Genomic DNA, 18,443 nt, shown 5'->3' with positions numbered 1-18,443 from the left:
TTTCACAGTGTAAGATGCTCTTTGGGTCATGAAGCAGAGAAGATTTTTGTTTACAATGTCAAATACACAGCTTCTATGTGGGCCGTGCAATTTTGTCAAACTGGTACTAACTCTCCCTCTAACTTGTTCTTATAATTCTACACTTGTACAACACAGTAGGAAAATTATACACTAAACCAGTCATATATAACATACATTACAAAAACAAATGCTGTTGGTATAGTCAAGAACTAGGAAAGAATTCCGAATTTGTATTTTTAATAGTTAGACCAAAACCGATAGGTCACGTTCCTGATGAACATGTATGCTATTTTTCTTCTCATTATGAAGACTAATTTGGTACAGAATCTCTCATGAAATACAGCCTAGTTTGAATACAGAATTAATCTGATGCCTATAAGTTGTTAGGATTTTTTAAATGCATTTCAAATGTGAAAAAGTCTAAATCAGTATGATTCCTTAGGGTTATATAGTCATTTTTCCAACTGCTTTTCCCTTAGCAACAGCAATGGAAAGACAATGTAAGTAGCCTTGCAACACTGTCAGTGACCTTCACGTCTTACTTACAAAGGTTCGATTAGTCCAGTATGACGTCTTAATACCCACTTCTCCATACAGAAACTAGTTGCCAAATCTGGACCATGACCATTAGTTTCAGTTCAAGATACTTTTTTTTTTTTTTTTTTTTTTTTTTCCAAAAAAGCTAATACTTAATGGTGTGATGGGTGAGCAGCTTACTAGGAAAGATTTGCCATAAAAGGTTGAATTGGGAAAATAATTTTTTATTTTTGATCAACAATCAGTTGTGATTATCGTTACTAAAGAAAACCTAAGCTGTAAAAACCTAACAACTTCTGTAGCTCAAGCTTGGAATCTGAGTCCAGAGAGAAAGTTAATTCCAGGCTCTTGTCACAGGAGTGGTGTCTTACAGTGATAACGTCAGTGCTACAGAATCCAAGAGCACCTCGGATGAGGGGTGGTTGGTCCACTAATTTCTCTTGTATGGCTCATAGAAAATAGTTCTGCCCTGAGTCTGTAGTTTCCTCAGATGTTTGAGTTGCAGATGTTTCTTGATTGACTCCTAAGATACCTAAACATCAGAAACAAAGGGTAGTAAGTTTCTTCTTGAACATGAGAAGATAAAATTCCTATTTTTTTATTATTTCTGCCTTGTTGTGAACAGAATACACTTGTTTTCTCCCTGGAGTGATAGTTTTGCTTAAGCATTCAAAGATCTCTGTGAGGAAGTTGTGTGCCACCTGCAAAGGTGTTAGCAAGGGGAGATTGCTAACCATTAAGGAAAACCTGCACTTTTGTCCATAATTTAAAGTAGTGCTAGTTCTTTTCTTTGGGAGTCATCTCATTTCAGTGTGAAAGGAGTTAATGGTGAAGGGGACTCATCGCACAGACATACAAAGTCAAAATGTACTGAATGTTCTGCAATGAAATTTGCAATAACAACTGGTTTTCAGGAGTTTTCTTAGTAGTGAGAGTTTGGCATTGTGATGTAGAGATGGTAAAAACAGGCACTAGGTGCAACATTTTGGATTTGTGCAACTAAACCACTGTTCTTCCCTGACATTCTGTATGAACTGTGCACATTGAAATAAATGGCTCCCATTTGAAGATGGAAAGTTTTGACTGCTTCTTAAAATGTCCCAAATAAGTATTCATCTGCTACACATCTAAGCACAGTTGCTTCTTAAGAGTCATTCAGAATAAGCTGTGTGACACCAGAGATACTAGTTAACTTAAGAAGAATTAAGTAGTCCTTTTTCTTTTATTTAGAAAGCAGTTGTTCTTGCTTAAGTCATATAATTTAATGTGAGGAGATACTGTTGACAAAAGTGCTATTTTCAGTTTGCTTTAAGTCCTTTAGTTATTGAAACCACCTCTATTGGGGAGGAATGATACATTTTTCACAATGAAAAGCACCTTACCCCTCTATAACTTAGAGACATTGTGGGGAAATGCACACAGGGAGTTTGTATTGACATAGCAGTTGAGTGATTGGGTTGTCTTAATCTTAAAACCTCAGAATATTTTTTGGGGTGAGGATGGGAAGGAATCCATAGGTTTTTTTTTTTCAGACATAGCCATTTAGTTTCTGAATATGGGCAGCACACACCTCTGCTAATCAAGCAGCGATCCAAGCATGCCACAGATTGGATTTGGATCAGTCAGTGTGAATTGATTCAGCATTTGACTTTTTCCCACATTTTTGTGTTAGCTATCATTGGAACAATTTTTCTCCATCCTAGCTTTTTTTTTAAAACAAACAAACAAAAAAACAAAAACTTCATTTTTCTAAATCACCATTCAGCCAAAAAATGAACTGCAACACAGACAGAATGAGACTCGGACATTGGTTTGGTTGGCTTAACAGTGTCCTTGGGCTTTAGCAATTAAAATGGACACATCTACTGTTACAGTTCAGGAGTACAGCCTGTGTGTTGGTTGCACCTAATGGTATTATTAGGTTCTGGTCTGGCTGTGGTCTGAAGAAGTGGGTCTGTCCCACGAAAGCTCACCTAATAAACTATTTTGCTAGTCTTTAAAGTGCTACTTGTCTGCTTTTTGTTTTGCTAATGGTATAATGGATGTTTTGTGTAAGGTATCCGCACATGCTCACAAAGGTGTCGGCCAGTGATTAACCTGAGGTGATGCCTTTTCGGGGGCGGGGGCGGTGCGAGACATGCAGGATTTTTTTAGAAGGTAAATCATTGAAAACACAAATTGAACACAGGCACATAAGTACAACTACTTTTTCATCAAACCTATGTATTTAATGTTATACATTTAATGATTATTGTAATATACAAACAGTTTTTTTATAGTTGAGCTAATTTTAGTGAAATTCTTGCTACAAATACTATGTACTGCCATGTTGCAGGGTATTTCCTGATGCATGCACATATGACGTGGCAGCGCAGCAGCTTTGTTTGAATTCAGTTAGCTGTTAACTGTTAGCGTGTTGGTTAGTTTACTTCCACGCTAAAACTTTGCAGCATCTCTGGGTAGTACTTGTGTATTTTTGTATGCCTACTGTACTATTTGTGGTGAGTAATAACAAAAAATTATATAAATCCTTAATAGCATTTAAAAGTATATATGCCCCCTCATTTCCATTTTTGATAAGGGTGCAAGAACATGTTTTGAGAACCAAAGGGGTGCAGGCTGCAGTAAAGGTTAAGAACCCCTGGTCTAGTCTTAATAATATATTATTAGCAGAGGCTCTAACAACTTTTTCTAGTCTACAATGAATCAGTGGTGGTGTCAACCTTCAGTGGTAAGTTTGACATAAGTTAATTTGTCCTTTTAAACCAATGTCTGTGTTTCCTTTTAGATTGAGGTAATTTTGTCAAGATCACCTGATAATCCCTCTCACAAATTCTTATTTTTCCTGGGGAAAAACTGATTTACAGTTTATATAACCTTCCTGTGAAGAATGCTGGTACAGGCTGAACCAGTCTAATTTGGGACTCCCTGGACCAGAGCTGGGAGCAGGGGTTAGCTGGGAGTCTGGGAACAGAGTTGGGCTGGCAGCTGGGGGCAGGGGGGGAGAGTTCACTCACTGAGGGAGGGGAAAGAGAACCTGAGGGTAGAAACAGAGGTGCCAGTGTTGACCTCCCCTGGTCTGTCAAACTTCCCTTGTTCAGGCCTGGTCAGCTCCTGAGGGTGCTGGACCAGGGAGGTCCAACCTGTAGTATAGATAGTACAGGTGCTATTTGGAATACTATGAGATTTGCACTTGTTTGTCATTATTCCAACCAAAAGACTTGAATTAGAATTCTATAAACTTGGAAAATTTGTGCTTGAAATATGAAGTATGAAATCAAATTCAAGTTTTAACAATAAAATCCTACTTTACAGGGCACAGGTGCAGCAAGTTTTGATGAATTTGGAAATTCAAAGTACCAGAATCGCAGGACCATGAGCAGCTCTGATCGAGCAATGATGAATGCTTTTAGAGAAATTACTAACATGGCAGACAGAATCAACCTTCCCAGAAATATAGTTGTACGTTCACGTCTACCTTCCTTTAAATTGTTCTGGCATTGACTTAGTTAGCATAATATAATGAGCACATGAATTTTTGATATTGCTGCTAATTAAATGGCCTAGAGTTAATTAAATTTAGTCTTCTTGCTTTGAAGGATCGAACAAATAATTTATTCAAGCAAGTGTATGAGCAGAAGAGCCTAAAGGGAAGAAGTAATGATGCCATTGCTTCCGCTTGTCTCTATATAGCCTGTAGACAAGAGGGTGTTCCTAGAACATTTAAAGGTAAGCTTTCAGATATGCAGATTAAATGTATCAAAATAAACATCTTGAGCTGGTATTGCAGTAGTTTATTGTTAGTATCTAGAAATGGGGCTGAAGTGAATAACCTAATTTCAGCAGCAGCCTACATTTGATTTGCCTACTTTAATCACTTAATAGTACTAATTAGGATTTTTCTATATGCAGCCCCTTACCCTTAAATGGACAATTGGGCTTAGACATCTTGGGAGTTAATTGCATTAAGGGTATTCCTGAGTTACTATTTAAATTCCTCAGAATATGAAATCTGAATACCACTAGTGGTTTCCAAAAGGAGTTGCCTCATGATATGAGCATTGCAGGGGGTGGTCCATCTAAATTTGAACCAAACGGTTTGGACAAGCATGTTGTTTTTCTGCCTGTTCTGAATGCAGCAGTTTTTTTGTGCATCACATTCTCCTCTGAGAACAGGGTCAGTGATTATTTGCAGAACGCTAATCATGGATTTGCATGATTTCAAAATTGCCTGTTAACGTTAATACTTGTACCACATTTTAAATTTAGTGTTAACTGTTGATGGAGGTGGTTTGCTTATTGTGACAATTGTTTTATAGTGAGGGGCTGAAAAATACCTCTTACAGGCAAATTTACTTGCTTGAGTTGGAAAACAGACATGGCTAAGCTTACATATATTTTTTTCTGTGTTTAGAAATATGTGCAGTGTCCAGGATTTCAAAAAAAGAAATAGGTCGGTGTTTTAAACTTATTTTGAAAGCTCTAGAAACCAGTGTGGATTTGATCACAACTGGAGATTTCATGTCAAGATTTTGTTCAAATCTGGGTCTTCCTAAACAAGTACAGATGGCAGCAACACACATAGCCCGTAAAGCAGTAGAATTAGACTTGGTTCCTGGGAGGAGTCCGATCTCTGTAGCAGCTGCAGCTATTTATATGGCATCACAAGCCTCAGCAGAGAAAAGGACCCAAAAAGGTAAAATCTTCAGTCCATCTTTCCTACATTACTTCCTGTTGGAATACTGAATAAACTTTAGAGCAAAAAACAGTGTATTTCACTGAAGTCTGAGGGCTTCATCAGTCACCAGTTCATGGGTGGACAATGTGAGACCCATAGTAAACTGGCACTTCTCTCATGAAGCTTGAAATACAAAAGTTAGGCACCATTTAGGGGAGCTCCCCAAATGGACTTCCCATTTGTATAGTTTAATGATCAGACTGTTTAAAGATTATGCTAGTTTGAGTGGCTAGCCCATTTGCCCAAGCAAGAATTTTTTTACACTTACATCCTACATTTTTAAATATGCAGAATGTAAACTTGGCACTGGTTATAAATCATTCTGGCAGCTGGGAAGGGCTGGAGAATGCATCTTGGCTGTACTGTTTCCTCTATCCCAAATCATCTGTTCTCTTCTGGAACTTCGAGAGGATGGCACTTGGCTGGTCCTAAGGCACCCTGGGATTCCTTGGGGAGCTAAAATAGCTTTGCACAAGGAAGCCTTTGCAGAACCAGAATCTTGCCTTTGGTATACACTGTGCTCTGTTAAGAGCAGTGAAGTTGTAAACAAAGAGCGCAGATTTGAGATTCTGAAATATCTTTAGATTATGAATATTCCTAATTTAGAACTAACCATTAGGTGTAATAAAACTGCAATTGGAGTTATTAATAGGTTGTAGAGTCCTACAGTTCAGAACTGAGTTTTCAGAACTGAAATGGAGTTGGTGCAAGGCCAGTTCCTAGTAAGAGCTTTCTTGGGTAAAGAAATCTCAGCGTGTTTCTCTGACCCTTTGTTGGCCTAAAACTCTTCATCCCCACCCTGCATGCCTGCAAATCTTTCTTCAGCTCTGCCACAGTTCCTGTATCTGCCACTGCCTATGCTCCAGCTCTGCCTTCATCTCTCACCTTGACTTGCACAACTTGTGATCTTTTCAGACACTCTAGAATGCAGCTTGTTTTTCATATATGTACAGATTTTAACAGTTCCCAGAACTTTATGTTGTGATAAAGTTCCAAATTATCATCCTTGTTTGTTGTTTTTTTTTTTTTTTTAAATCATGTGAATTAATTCCTGGTTATCTCAAATGGTTTCCTTCCCTTACTTCCTCTGCTTGTCTTAACACTAGCTGAGTCTCTGCTCTTCTGTATTGAACAGTTTCTCTTTATCTTTTACAGTCATTTCAGATTTCAGCCTAAAAAAGTGTTGTCTTCCACACCTTTACCTCCATTTGCTTTTGTATTTAACTCTTAATTGTTGTTGTTTTAAATGCATAATTCAAACTTGTAAGTCATTTTGTTCAAGTGTTTTGAGTAAAACAAAGCAAGAGGACTATTATTCCATACTTAATTTGCTTCTGTTCATTTTCCTAGAAATAGGAGATATTGCTGGTGTTGCTGATGTTACAATCCGACAATCTTATAGACTTATCTATCCACGAGCTCCAGATCTCTTCCCAGCAGACTTCAAATTTGACACCCCTGTGGACAAACTTCCCCAGCTGTAAAATTTGCAAAGGTTGCATTTAAATTCTAAAGAACATTTGATTTTTTTTGCCTATAATAAAGGATGTACAAAGTGTTGCTACTGAGCCTTGATATTGTGGAACTGGAGAAGGATCTGAAAATCAAACTGCTGGCATACAACACACATTCCAATGGTAAACAGTAAGTGTGTGGCATTTTGTATGTATATATTAGTGGAAGTAAATATTTAATGACTGGAACAAGTTAAATTTCATATTATACTTTAGCTTTCTTTTGTAGAGAATCTAGTAAAATGTATTTTGGAAAACAGCTTAAATTATGTAATTCCCAAATAAACTTTTCCAAAACATTTGAGATGTATATTTTGCTAGACAAGAAAACTTAACAATCTGGCAGATCTTCATCATAATATGGACCCTGTTGCAAGGATATTTTCACATTCACTTTCTTGGCAATTTTTAATCTCCAGTGTAGCTTTAATATTTGTAGTTTACAGTATGGTAGATTTAATCCAAGAGCAAACAGTTGCCCAAAAGCAGCTTGAATATTTGTACAACTGCTGCTGAAGGTTTCTGAACTGGTTATGAAAAGATTAGTCATTGTTGGCACAGCCTTCTTGATTCTCAATGAGGTCTCACCCTCTCTGCGAATTTCATTTAACTATGAAGAAACTGACAGAAACAAAGACTGACTTATTTGAATTCTTGGCAACTTTGTGACATCTGGCATTCCACAAAAGATAAAGTATTTCAAAATACTGATACTGACTTATCACTTTATATTGTTTGTCTAGACAATAGTTATTTTGACACTGATGCATTTCTAAATTAGCACCTACTATTTGAAATGAAAGTCCAGGTACTGAGGAGTTAAGCCAGAAGTTTGTCTCCCCTCCCCCAGACTAACTGCGTCCAACAGTGGATGCCTCTTGACAGTGTCCCTTTGTGTTGAAAGCAACAAATGTACTTTGGGTTTGAGCTAATTTTGCATCACAGGTGCAAGATTTACTTTAATTATCAAAATGAACAGCTGAGGGGGTCAGGCTGTTACACATCTGGTCTTAATCCATCTGAAGGGGGGCTCTGTGCCCAGTGCTAACATTATTAATTGTCAGTACTGCTGTTTTTCTTCCTGCTTGTTTTAATCCCTTTCTCTCACTGAAGACTATTTAAATGCGGCAGCTCTACATTTTTTTCTTCTCTGAAACACTGCAGTACTTCCGGTGCCACTGGAGCCCTGACTAAAAGTTCCCATTGCATAGGAGTAAAAGGTAATCTCCCCAGTATCTTCACCCAGTAGTTTGGATAAATTGCATTCAAGCATCAATTCTCCCTCAATTGTCCAATAGGTAATAATCTTCCTCTAAACTACTGTTGTGCTGTCAGTTCGTTGCCTGAGGAAAACCAAGGCCTTTCCCTTGAAGGTCAACCTCTACAGTGCTAAACAATTAAGGTTCTGAACATGTTGATTTGTGTTGTGCCCTGTATCTTCGCAGAACATGTATTGTGCTTGAGCTAAAAGATTCACTGTACCCTAATGTACAATTTTTAAAACCCCTGAGGACTGAAGGTGATGTCTGAGGGGGATGGACCTGTTCAAACTAGAAGTATTAGAGGGGGTGTCACCCTTCAAAGTAATCAATTTTAATTTCAGACCCAAAAAAAACTGTTATAAAATTTGTGAATGAGGGATATGTTGTCCTGTAAGCTGAGCATTGGACAGCCACACAGGAGAGATTTAAATGCTACTCAGCTGATTAACAGGTGGCCTGATAAAAGAATGGAGCCCAGAGGGAAGAAAAAGATTGCTGTAGTGGTAGTTAAGCAACTAAAATGATGGAACAGTTTGAAGGGGACTGAGCTAAGGTAAAGCAGAACAGGTTGATTGACTTATTTCTTCACCTCTAGAGTGCAGAAGAGAAGTGGTAAGATTAATCTGAAGCCTTTGTATGAATTTTAATAACTAAAGCAAAGTGGTTCAGTTGCTCTCCTTTTTATACTTCAGCTTAGTCTTATGTATTCCTATTTAGCTAAAAATCTAGTGCAAAGATGTCTTACCCTTACCTGTATGCCCTGCCATATACAGCAAAAGCACAGAGGGAAGGGAGTTTATGCCACACACAAGCCTATTTTCTGAAAAACTAAGGGTAATGTTTAGTAAAATAGGAAATATAGTGGAATAATCGTCTAGCTTAATGTCACAGGTGCTGCAGAAGAAGTTGTTTTCTGAAGTAAGAGATACTTCAGGTGTTCTAGAGATGGGAAGCTTGAAAGATTACTTTCCTATTCAGGAAAAGGGGATGCATTTAGAAGAGCTGTCCAGGGGAGTCTCTGAGAGAGATCACACAAGTGTCCAAGGCACAAGAAGCTGAAACTGGTGCCTCACTTGTGGTGGTATTTTTTTAGACCCTGATATCTCAAAACTAAGGGAGTAAGTGGGTTAGCTGTAGTTTTTATTCCACTTTGCCCTGGGGATTGTATGCAAGTATCAGTTTCAGCTTAGGTACTGATGTCCAATAAAAGCTCTTACTGCACCTTGGTATTTGTGAAAAATTATTCATCACCCTGTGTTCCATACCTCATCCTCTTGTTCAGAGGTTTGTTTGTTTTTTTTAAAAAGAGCAGCCTGCCCCTCTTCTCCTGAATGGCCCTATAGTAATTCAGAATACACCCTTTTACTGGCCAGTGCATGCCATTACATTTACAGCATCCTTTCCTATAGCAGTTGTGGGCAACCTAGTGCTTAGTAGTACTCAGCAACATCCTAATATAACCTTAAATTCCTGTGAAAGTAGGGACATGCTGGATTGAGTGATGCTGAAGAATGGTCCCAACTATTTTATGGATGGTGGAACTGGTCACTTTAAAAAAACCAAACATTCCCTCCTACCTTCTCACTGAATAAAGGAAATAAGATTTCTAGTCATCAAGCTAACCTATTCTTGTCTCAGGAAAGGGGAAGGGGCTCTTTAGGTTCAGCATGTTGCCCATGCTCAGAAGACTCAGTCCACCTTATAGAGCAGTAGCAAAGGAGGCACCTGTTCAGGAAAGACAGCCTTGCATCATGGGATGTATCCGCTAAGTGAGTACTGGGGCAGGGTTTCTCTACAGTAGCACGGTCTTTGTACTAATTACAATGTGACATTGCTACAAGTTATTAAAATAAACGGTAAAATTTGGCTTTGCTTAATCAGAAATTAGCCATATGAACACTAATTCTTAGCTTCTTGCCTGTTAACACTGATAAGTGAAAGATGGGAGAAAGGTATACAATTTTTTTAAGGTTATTAAACAGTGTTCTTAGCCTCCCTAGGACCAGTGTAAAAGCAGCAGATGACAGATTATACCAAAAAAAAAAACCCCACACCCCAGAGTTAAGTAACCCTTCTCTTATGATTAAATATAAAAACAGAGGCATGTAGGGGGGGGAAGTCAGTCATGACCCAACCAGTAAAATCATCCTTAGACACCAATTACAAACTATTTAAACTTTAATTTGTGATATTAATGACTGCAAAACACTTTGAATTACATTATTAAAGGCACATTTGATTTTAATGCATAGTGTACCATTCTAAAATATCCTAATTTCCTTACAAAGTGCTTGAGCAGCCACATACAGATAAAGTATAGCAAAATATTTACAATCTAGAGTTTAAAATCTTAATTTGCCTAAAAATTTTAAAAAACTACAGAGATAAAATTAGTGCTCTTTCAGCTTAACTGTGTGAACATACCCTGCCCTAATTTTTTTTAGTGATTTACTCATGGAAACAATTCTGTACAAGATGTAGTTACAAAAAGTATTTCTCAGGGTGCTTTTTAAAATGCTAAGCATCCTCCTTTAGACACTTTACTATACATACATGTGGGAGCCCAAAATGATAAACAAGACTGTACCTCAAAAGTATTTAGTGTTCAAATTTAAGTCTCTCCTCTGCCCCCTCAATCAGCATCTTGCAACCAGTTAGTGTATTATTCTCACTTTAAGACCTTCATTTAATAAACCACAACATGACTTCTATGTATTTTCTTTCCCTCAGCTTTTTTAGTGTTTTAATGAGCAGTCATTTAAATATTCACTTTGCACAAGTAACACCTAGGTATTCCACCATTCCATTCCTCAGATAAACATGGCTTAAATGTTTACATTTTATTTGGAATGTTTGATTCCAAGATCTGCACTCATTTGACTTTTCCAACAATGTGCTCCAAGGGCCCGGATGAACCTACAAGACTAAGCATGCAATCAAATGCAAATGTTGTTAGTAAATTAAAACACTGGACAGTTGTTTTCCACTGGTACCTGTTCACATATAGAACACTGACCACCAAAAATAAATTTCTAAAGGTGGTCAGAAGCACACACAGTATTTTCACTTTTGAGGTACAGTTTAGTGTTGAGGTTTATAAAATATACACTTATCAAAATATTTATACATTCGTTACAACCATATTGCTTTTACCCTTAGTAATGGCCAATCTACGTTCTGGAATTCAGTGGCCCAAATTGTATACAAATGATGTGTTCACATAGCCACTGTGCAAAATCAATGAAGTGGTACAATTAAATTACACACCTACAACTAAGAATGCATTACAACCTCCAAATATACATGTTCACAGCATGTATACATAATCTTTTTCTACAGCTATGATAATACAGTAGACAGGATGAACTAGATAGCTAAATATGGTCTGGTTAACTTGATCTGTCCATTCAAGTGGTGGAAAAGAGTTTTGATTTCAACAGTATAGAAGCAGATGGACCTGAACACACACTATGTGTGGTTAAGACTGAACTGACATTCTTCATATCTGCTGGATTTTTTTCCCCAAGGCAACAACTGGTTGGCAAGTGGCTTTGGTAAATGTTCAGGACCTGGTCTTGTTTTTATGGAAGCACTTCTACTGATATCTCCCAAAGGCAAGGCATCTAACACTTTCTAATAAATACCATAAAAAATTTACAAAACAAGGCATTCATACTTAATTTCCATGATTTTAAAACAAGCTGAAAGTGTGCATAAGTCTAAAATTAAACTTTTGGACATTTAGTATTTTTAAAAAAACTGACCCTTTGCCTTCTCTAGAGAGAATCATTCTGCATGAATGTCAATAGCACCCTAAACTTCAATTTTAACATGGCTGAATAAAGTTTTCAAGGGTTCTCAATCCAGCTCCATCCTCTTTTCCCTTATTTAAGGCATGTATTTTACAATGTTATCTGCTGTAGAAGTAAAATTTACAGTACAGATACAAGTGTGCCCATGTGTGAGAGCTTAACAGGGCCTGCATTCACCCACTCAGCTTAGACTCCATAGAACTGCTTTCCAGTGCTCTGATGAGGAGGCCACTCTTAAGCATATAAAAACAGTACTTTAAGGAATCTTCATGTGATTAAAAATCAGAAGCTACAGGTGGCACAGAGAGCAAACCAAGGGCCATTCTTCTGAGAGCTGTTCTTGTGAGCCAGTTAACTATGATTTCACAGTGTCTAGAAATTAACACCAATCAGCAATGTAGTCAAAATCTCTGAATGTTTCCTGCTCTTCTTCTGAAAGTATCCTTGGTTCCCGAGGTGGAGTGAGAATAGGTGCTTCTGAGGTAAATTCATCATCAAAATTACTAACATCTTCTCTTCCTCTAATGGTAGGTACAAAAGGGGGCTTCATCTTCTTTGCCAGCAAAGCATTCCAATCTATTAGCTGTAAAACAATTAATTTGTAGGTTAGTTCCTGCCCCTGAGGATTAAAGTTTTTATAAACTGCCACAGCTTGATACCCACCCGAAAGAAGTGATGCTTTTTTACATCCTCAGCATCTTTCTCACCAGCTCCAAGGCGCCGCTCTGGATTTCTTCGTAGCAGCTATCAAAACATTTTGAAGAGCTTAGCATTCAGAATTGAGGGGAAAAATATATATAGAACATGTAACTAGGGCTACAGACCAAAGGAGCGAAGAGACTGTTTACTGGAAAAGCAGCATTCACATACGCTATCGCTGTGGAAATGGCTAGGTAGCGGAGCACTTTCGAATTGTGCTTAGTTTCTGTATAAATTGTACAATGTATGTAAGCTTGTCGTCTTTCCCCTCATTTAACCTGGGAGAGAAAGTGGTTCATTACAGCATCCACCTTTCCCACCTCCCTATGCCCAATTTCACAGCCCTCAGTTTTGTCACAGAAGATTGAAAACTACTTAATGCTTTGTTACAAAATGACATTTTAAAGAAATGAGCTATTCCCAGTCAACGTTTTTTTCAAATCAACAAGGATAACTGATTTGAAACTTCACCAAGGAAAGTGTTAGATTCCCCATTTTGATTCTGGAAAGACACCTAATTGCGATTTAAAGACATAAGAAGGTGCACTAGTTCAACTAGAAGTTATTGGGCTTGACAAAGGAATTCTTAGGTGAAGTCCTAAGGCCTGCGTTATTCAGGAAGTTGACTAAATTATCACAATGGTCCTTTCTGGCTTTAAAATCTATGAAGGACTGGGAACTTCTTGGATGTATGTTATTGCCCTAACATGGCAGGAGAGTAGCCAAGCCTCCTGGGAATGTCACTGTCTGGTTTAGATGGAAGGGATGAAGTACCCAGTTTCAGCTTAAAAGATCTTGCAATGTCATCTTAAATAGTCATCTTCGTTTACTGCTCTGTTGGGCTGGAGTTCTCTTATTACAAGATTATCTGAGTGGGTTCATTTTAAATCTCTAGTACAGTTGGATAAGATTTAAATTGAGAAGTAGTTTTAGGTTTAGTCTTATGACTCTGTCCAGTACACTTTATCTAGCACTTGAAACATTTTCACTGAAAGATTTAAAGGAACAAAGCTTATTCATCAGATAATTGACAGGTGCTTTTCAGCTGGTGCACACTTTTCACCTTTAAGATTAAACAATTTTTCTAACACGTATCTTCTGTCCCACTTAAGCAGTGAAATAATTTAGCATCTCAGAAGGAAGTTAAATAACCCAGTTCACCAGAGGGGGTGATCTAATGACCTAAGTGTTCTGTTTGAAACATGCAAATGCATGAGGGGGGGACAGGGGGAGTTCCTTAACGGTTTGCCCTGGTGTTTCCATCCACATTTCTTATGTTATTGGAAAACAGACTCTCAGTTTAGCAGGCGGCTGCACCCATTACCCCCAGGTATTTCATTTATGCTGTACAATTGTGCCTGCTCTCCCATTCTTACCCACTCTACACATTGCGTCAAAAGTCTCTTCTCATATCTCCAACCCTTGATGTAATGAAATGTGAAAATCCTGAAGTCTCTTCTTAGCAGAGAACATTCATGTGGTAGTAGGATCTCTACATTGCAGCCTTATTTTGAAATAAACTATACTGGAAGAGCTATTCTAGAATAGTTTATTTCAAAATAACATTGCTACAAACAAATGCCTTTCAAAATAGCACTCAGCTATTTTGAAATACAGCATCTACACACACAGACTATGGCAAAATACAGCCATTGGATGCAGGATGGCTTATTTGAAAACAGGTTCTATTCCCTATCTGAACAGCACCTATAATGAAATGGTTCTCAGTCCCGCTGGAAAAGTATAACAAGTGGGGGCTCCACAGGGGTCTGTTTTAGGACCGGTTCTGTTCAATATCATCTTCAACGGTTTAGATACTGGCATAGAAAGTACGCTTATTATGTTTGCAGATGATACCAAGCTGGGAGGGATTGCAGCTGCTTTGGAGGATAGGGTCATATTTCAAAATGATCTAGATAAATTGGAGAAATGGTCTGAGGTAAAAACAGGATGAAGTTTAATAAGGACAAATGCAAAGTGCTCCACTTGGGAAGGAACAATCAGTTTCACACATACAGAATGGGGAGAGACTGTCTAAGAATGACTACAGCAGAAAGGGATCTAGGGATTATAGTGGACCACAAGCTAAATATGACTCAGTGTGATGCTGTTGTAAAATAAGCAAACACGATTCTGTGATGTATGAACAGGTGTGTTGTGAACAAGACACGAGAAGTCATTCTTCCGCTCTACTCTGCACTGGTTAGGCCTCAGCTGGAGTATTGTGTCCAGTTCTGGGCACCACAGTGCAAGAAAGATGTGGAGAAATTAGACAGGGTCCAGAAAAGAGTGACAAGAATGATTAAAGGTCTAGAGAATGTGACCTATGAAGGAAGGCTGAAAGAACTGGGCTTGTTTAGTTTGGAAAAGAGAAGATTGAGGGGGAAGACATGATAGCGGTTTTCAGGTACCAAAGAGGGTGTCATAAGGAGGAATACGAAAACTTGTTCTATCCTCAGAGGCCAAAAAGAACAAGAGGCAATGGACTTAAACTGCAGCAAGGGAGGTTTAGGTTGGACATTAGGAAAAAGTTCCTAACTGTCAGGGTGGTCACACAGTGGAATAAATTGCCAAGGGAGGTTGTGGAATCTCCATCACTGGAGATATTTAAAAACAGGTTAGACAGATATCTATCAGGGATGGTTTAGACAGTACTTGGGCCTGCCATTAGGGCAGGGGGCTGGACTTGATGGCCTCTCGAGGTCCCTTCCAGTCCCAGTACTCCGATATAGCTATTTCAAAATAGGCACTATTCCTCACCGAATGAAGTTTTCTAATACTGAAATAAGCCAACCACTATTGTGAAATTATTTCAAAATAGTGGTTGTGTTGTGTAGACACTAGGATAGTTATTTAATGGCTTATTTCATAGCAACTTTGCTGTGTAGACCTACACGTACTGAGCTATGGCTGAAAGGTGTTTTGTTACAAAATGAACCTGAAGAATTTCCCTTTGGATATGGATGAGAGAGAATGGCTGTAGAAAAATTTGGGACAGTGCTGAGAGATCAACAAAGAGTTTTGAACAATTATAAAAATATAATGCAAGTATAAACAAATAATCGAATTAAAAGTTTTTTTTTTTTTTTTTTTACTTGCCACAGAATGTAAACAGTCAAACACTTAATTTTCCATTTTAGACCAATAGTGATTTTAAAAAGTAGAATTAGTGAAGCAGTTCTGAAACTCATCTGCTAAAAATGTCAAATGTTACACAGGCACTTAAATTTCCCTCTTTACAGAAAACAGAATAATTAAATAACAAAGCCTTGAAAGTATTTTACTGTTTACTACAACCTTACCCTTCTCATTATAGAGATGGCTTCAGTAGAAAGAAACCGTGGATATCTTACTTCATCATTTACAATACTGTCAAAAACCTCTTCTTCATCATCTCCAGGGAAGGGTGACTATGAAAGTAGTTTGGGAAGGGGGGTGGGGGGGGGGACAGAAAAACAGATCTCATTTTTGGAAGCTACATTTTAAAAATCAGAATAGTGTTTATAAATAAACTAAAGCACGTTGTTGCTGTATTTAAGGAAGACAAAAAAAGAGCAAATAGTTTATTTCACTTTCAGCTGCCAGTTTAGAATTAGATGTCTTAAAATATCAAATTATTTTCCCTCTCTCTGTAATAACTAATGTAGCTTTCTACAGAGGAAAATGAGAATACTTTGTATAGACAGACAAGGTAGGCCACAAGATATTGTCTTAATCATTTTTAAATGTTTGGTTTTTCTGTGCACTGTAGCATAAATAATCAGCTACCTAGTGTGGTAAAGCATTTATTAGTACTTGTTTTGGGTGGCTGTCACTCCAAGGTAATGTGGACAAGATCACTTTAAGTGCAGTCCGGGATATACCTCAAAGTCCTGTCCCTATGCCGCCCCTTCTCTACGGCTTGGCCCTGCTCCATCCACCCCCTCTCCTCACTCATTTGCGCCAGTCTGGGCCATGGTCTTGGGGTTGCAGGCTCTGGTCTTCAGCTGAGGGCTTTGGAGTGTGGGTTGGGCTCAGCTCAGGGGATTGGGGTGCAAGTGGGGGAGTTCAGGATGTAGGCTCAGAGGGAGTCTGTGAGCTCTGTCTGGACTCTCCTTACCTCAGACAGCTCCCCTACAGGCGTGCAGTGGAGCTAAGGCACGCTTACCTTCACCCCGCACCACTCCTGAATGTAGCTGGCATGTTCTGCAGCAGTTCCTCGGGGGGGGGGAAGGGGCAGGTGACTATGCGCTGCCCCCCATCCCCATGTACCACTTCCACACCTCCCACTGGCCTGGCTCTCTGCTGCTGGCCAATGGGAGCTGCAGGGGCAGTGCATGCAAGCAGGAGCAGCCTGTGGAGACCCCCTACTTCACTTCCCTCAGGGGTGTGCCAGCCTTTAGGAGTTGCACAGAGCCAGGGCAGGGGGAGTCTGACTTGCTCGGATGTGCTGCTGGATTGTTAGTGATCAAGCTCCTGTGGTGGTTGTAGGAGCTTCCAAGAGACTTGCGGCCAGTGCTTTGCACATGGAGGGAAAGATTTGTTTTGTGCACCACCCATAGAAACTGACAGTTTCTCTAAATTATCATAAAGATAATTAGTTCAGCCACAACAGGTTGGGCATTTCAGAACTCACTACTAAACAAATTTTAAGCAGAAGAGAAATAAAAATTGTTAAGTACACACACCAGTCAAAACACCCGAAAATAATGTGTTGAAAGAAGTACCACCACCCCGAGGCAGGAGCTAACTGATTCACACTGCCTCTAAGTGTGCTGAGCCATTCAGACAGGGGAGCTTGCTCCTTCCATCCCAGGCCCTGTTGTGTTTCTCTCCCCCACTCACTTCTGTGGAGATGAGATATGGTGTGGAGGGAGCAGACACCCTGACATCAGCATCCCCATCTCTGCCTGCCATACCCTGCACAGCAGCAGGCGCGGCGGGGGGAGAGCTGAAGTGCTGGCACTTGATAGCCTCCTGGTCAAACCAGTGAGGATTATCTGTTAGAAGCTCCAAGATCAACCAGTCGATCCTGCTCTACAGCATTTTTTCCCCCTTGTTAAAGCATACTACCCTTAAAGCTACAACTTCAAGTTTTCTTATTAAGCTACCCCATAAAAATCCATATTAAATATAAGATAAGGAACCAGGTCTTTGTGATATAATAGTTGTAAGATTAAAAACTGTTAGTTTAGAACTGGAGATACCAAGCTTATTTTTGTAATCATGCTAATTTTTTAAAACTTGCTTATCTCCTCTCCTTAGATGTCTAATTTTTTTTTTTTTGCTATAAAACTGTGCTTACCTCTCCAACCAACATCTCATAGATGAGTACACCAAGACCCCACCAGTCCACAGCTCTTGTGTAGGACGTTTCTGTCAACACCTCTGGTGCAAGAAATTCTGGAGTGCCACAGAATGTGCTTGTTCTATCTCCAAATCCCATTCCTGCGGGGGGGGGAGGGGGGAGAATGATTTTCATAAGGAACAAGCTGTATTCTTACTACTTCCCTTCCAAGTAAACAACGGTTTGTCAATAATATTCTTCAAAGCAACTATGTAAAGGAAAAAAAGATTGTTGTGCTCCACCTTTGTGCTGACAACTTCAACAAATGAGCTCTGTTTACAACTGATCATGCCCCCATTTGCCACCTGTGCAAACACCACCTTAACCCTGAGCATCACACTGGATTCTCTTTCTGTAGATGACAACCAGCCGTGATAGTTCTGCAAGCCAAATTAGGCCCACAGATAGACCTTGGTCTTCACACTGAAGATAATGTATTTGGAGATGTGCAAAAAGAGAGAAACACCCTAAACAATTATTTTAGCACACAAGAAGAAACAAAACTGTGTCAATCTCAGCACTACAACCAAAGAA

General features: G+C 38.9%; 2 protein-coding genes across 2 annotated transcripts in view; one reads left to right on the top strand and one right to left on the bottom strand.

Moving 5' to 3' along the window:
• Positions 1–7,109, top strand: part of GTF2B (general transcription factor IIB) — a 34,748-nt gene extending 27,639 nt beyond the window's left edge. The window contains exons 4-7 of the mRNA XM_075002522.1: positions 3,874–4,020; positions 4,158–4,287; positions 4,973–5,254; positions 6,647–7,109. Of these exons, the coding sequence (XP_074858623.1) occupies positions 3,874–4,020; positions 4,158–4,287; positions 4,973–5,254; positions 6,647–6,780 (693 nt within the window). The 3' untranslated portion in view covers positions 6,781–7,109. The remainder of the gene's footprint in view (positions 1–3,873; positions 4,021–4,157; positions 4,288–4,972; positions 5,255–6,646) is intronic.
• A 3,129-nt stretch (positions 7,110–10,238) lies between these two features.
• The window catches only part of PKN2 (protein kinase N2), a 92,293-nt gene continuing 84,088 nt past the window's right edge, over positions 10,239–18,443 (bottom strand). The window contains exons 19-22 of the mRNA XM_075003220.1: positions 17,868–18,010; positions 15,886–15,993; positions 12,548–12,628; positions 10,239–12,467 (exon numbers count right to left, since the gene is read on the bottom strand). Of these exons, the coding sequence (XP_074859321.1) occupies positions 12,264–12,467; positions 12,548–12,628; positions 15,886–15,993; positions 17,868–18,010 (536 nt within the window). The 3' untranslated portion in view covers positions 10,239–12,263. The remainder of the gene's footprint in view (positions 12,468–12,547; positions 12,629–15,885; positions 15,994–17,867; positions 18,011–18,443) is intronic.

The sequence above is a fragment of the Carettochelys insculpta genome, chromosome 9 (genome assembly GCF_033958435.1).
Source record: "Carettochelys insculpta isolate YL-2023 chromosome 9, ASM3395843v1, whole genome shotgun sequence".
Classification (NCBI taxonomy): Eukaryota; Metazoa; Chordata; order Testudines; family Carettochelyidae; genus Carettochelys; species Carettochelys insculpta.
This window is presented reverse-complemented; position numbering and strand designations above follow the sequence as displayed.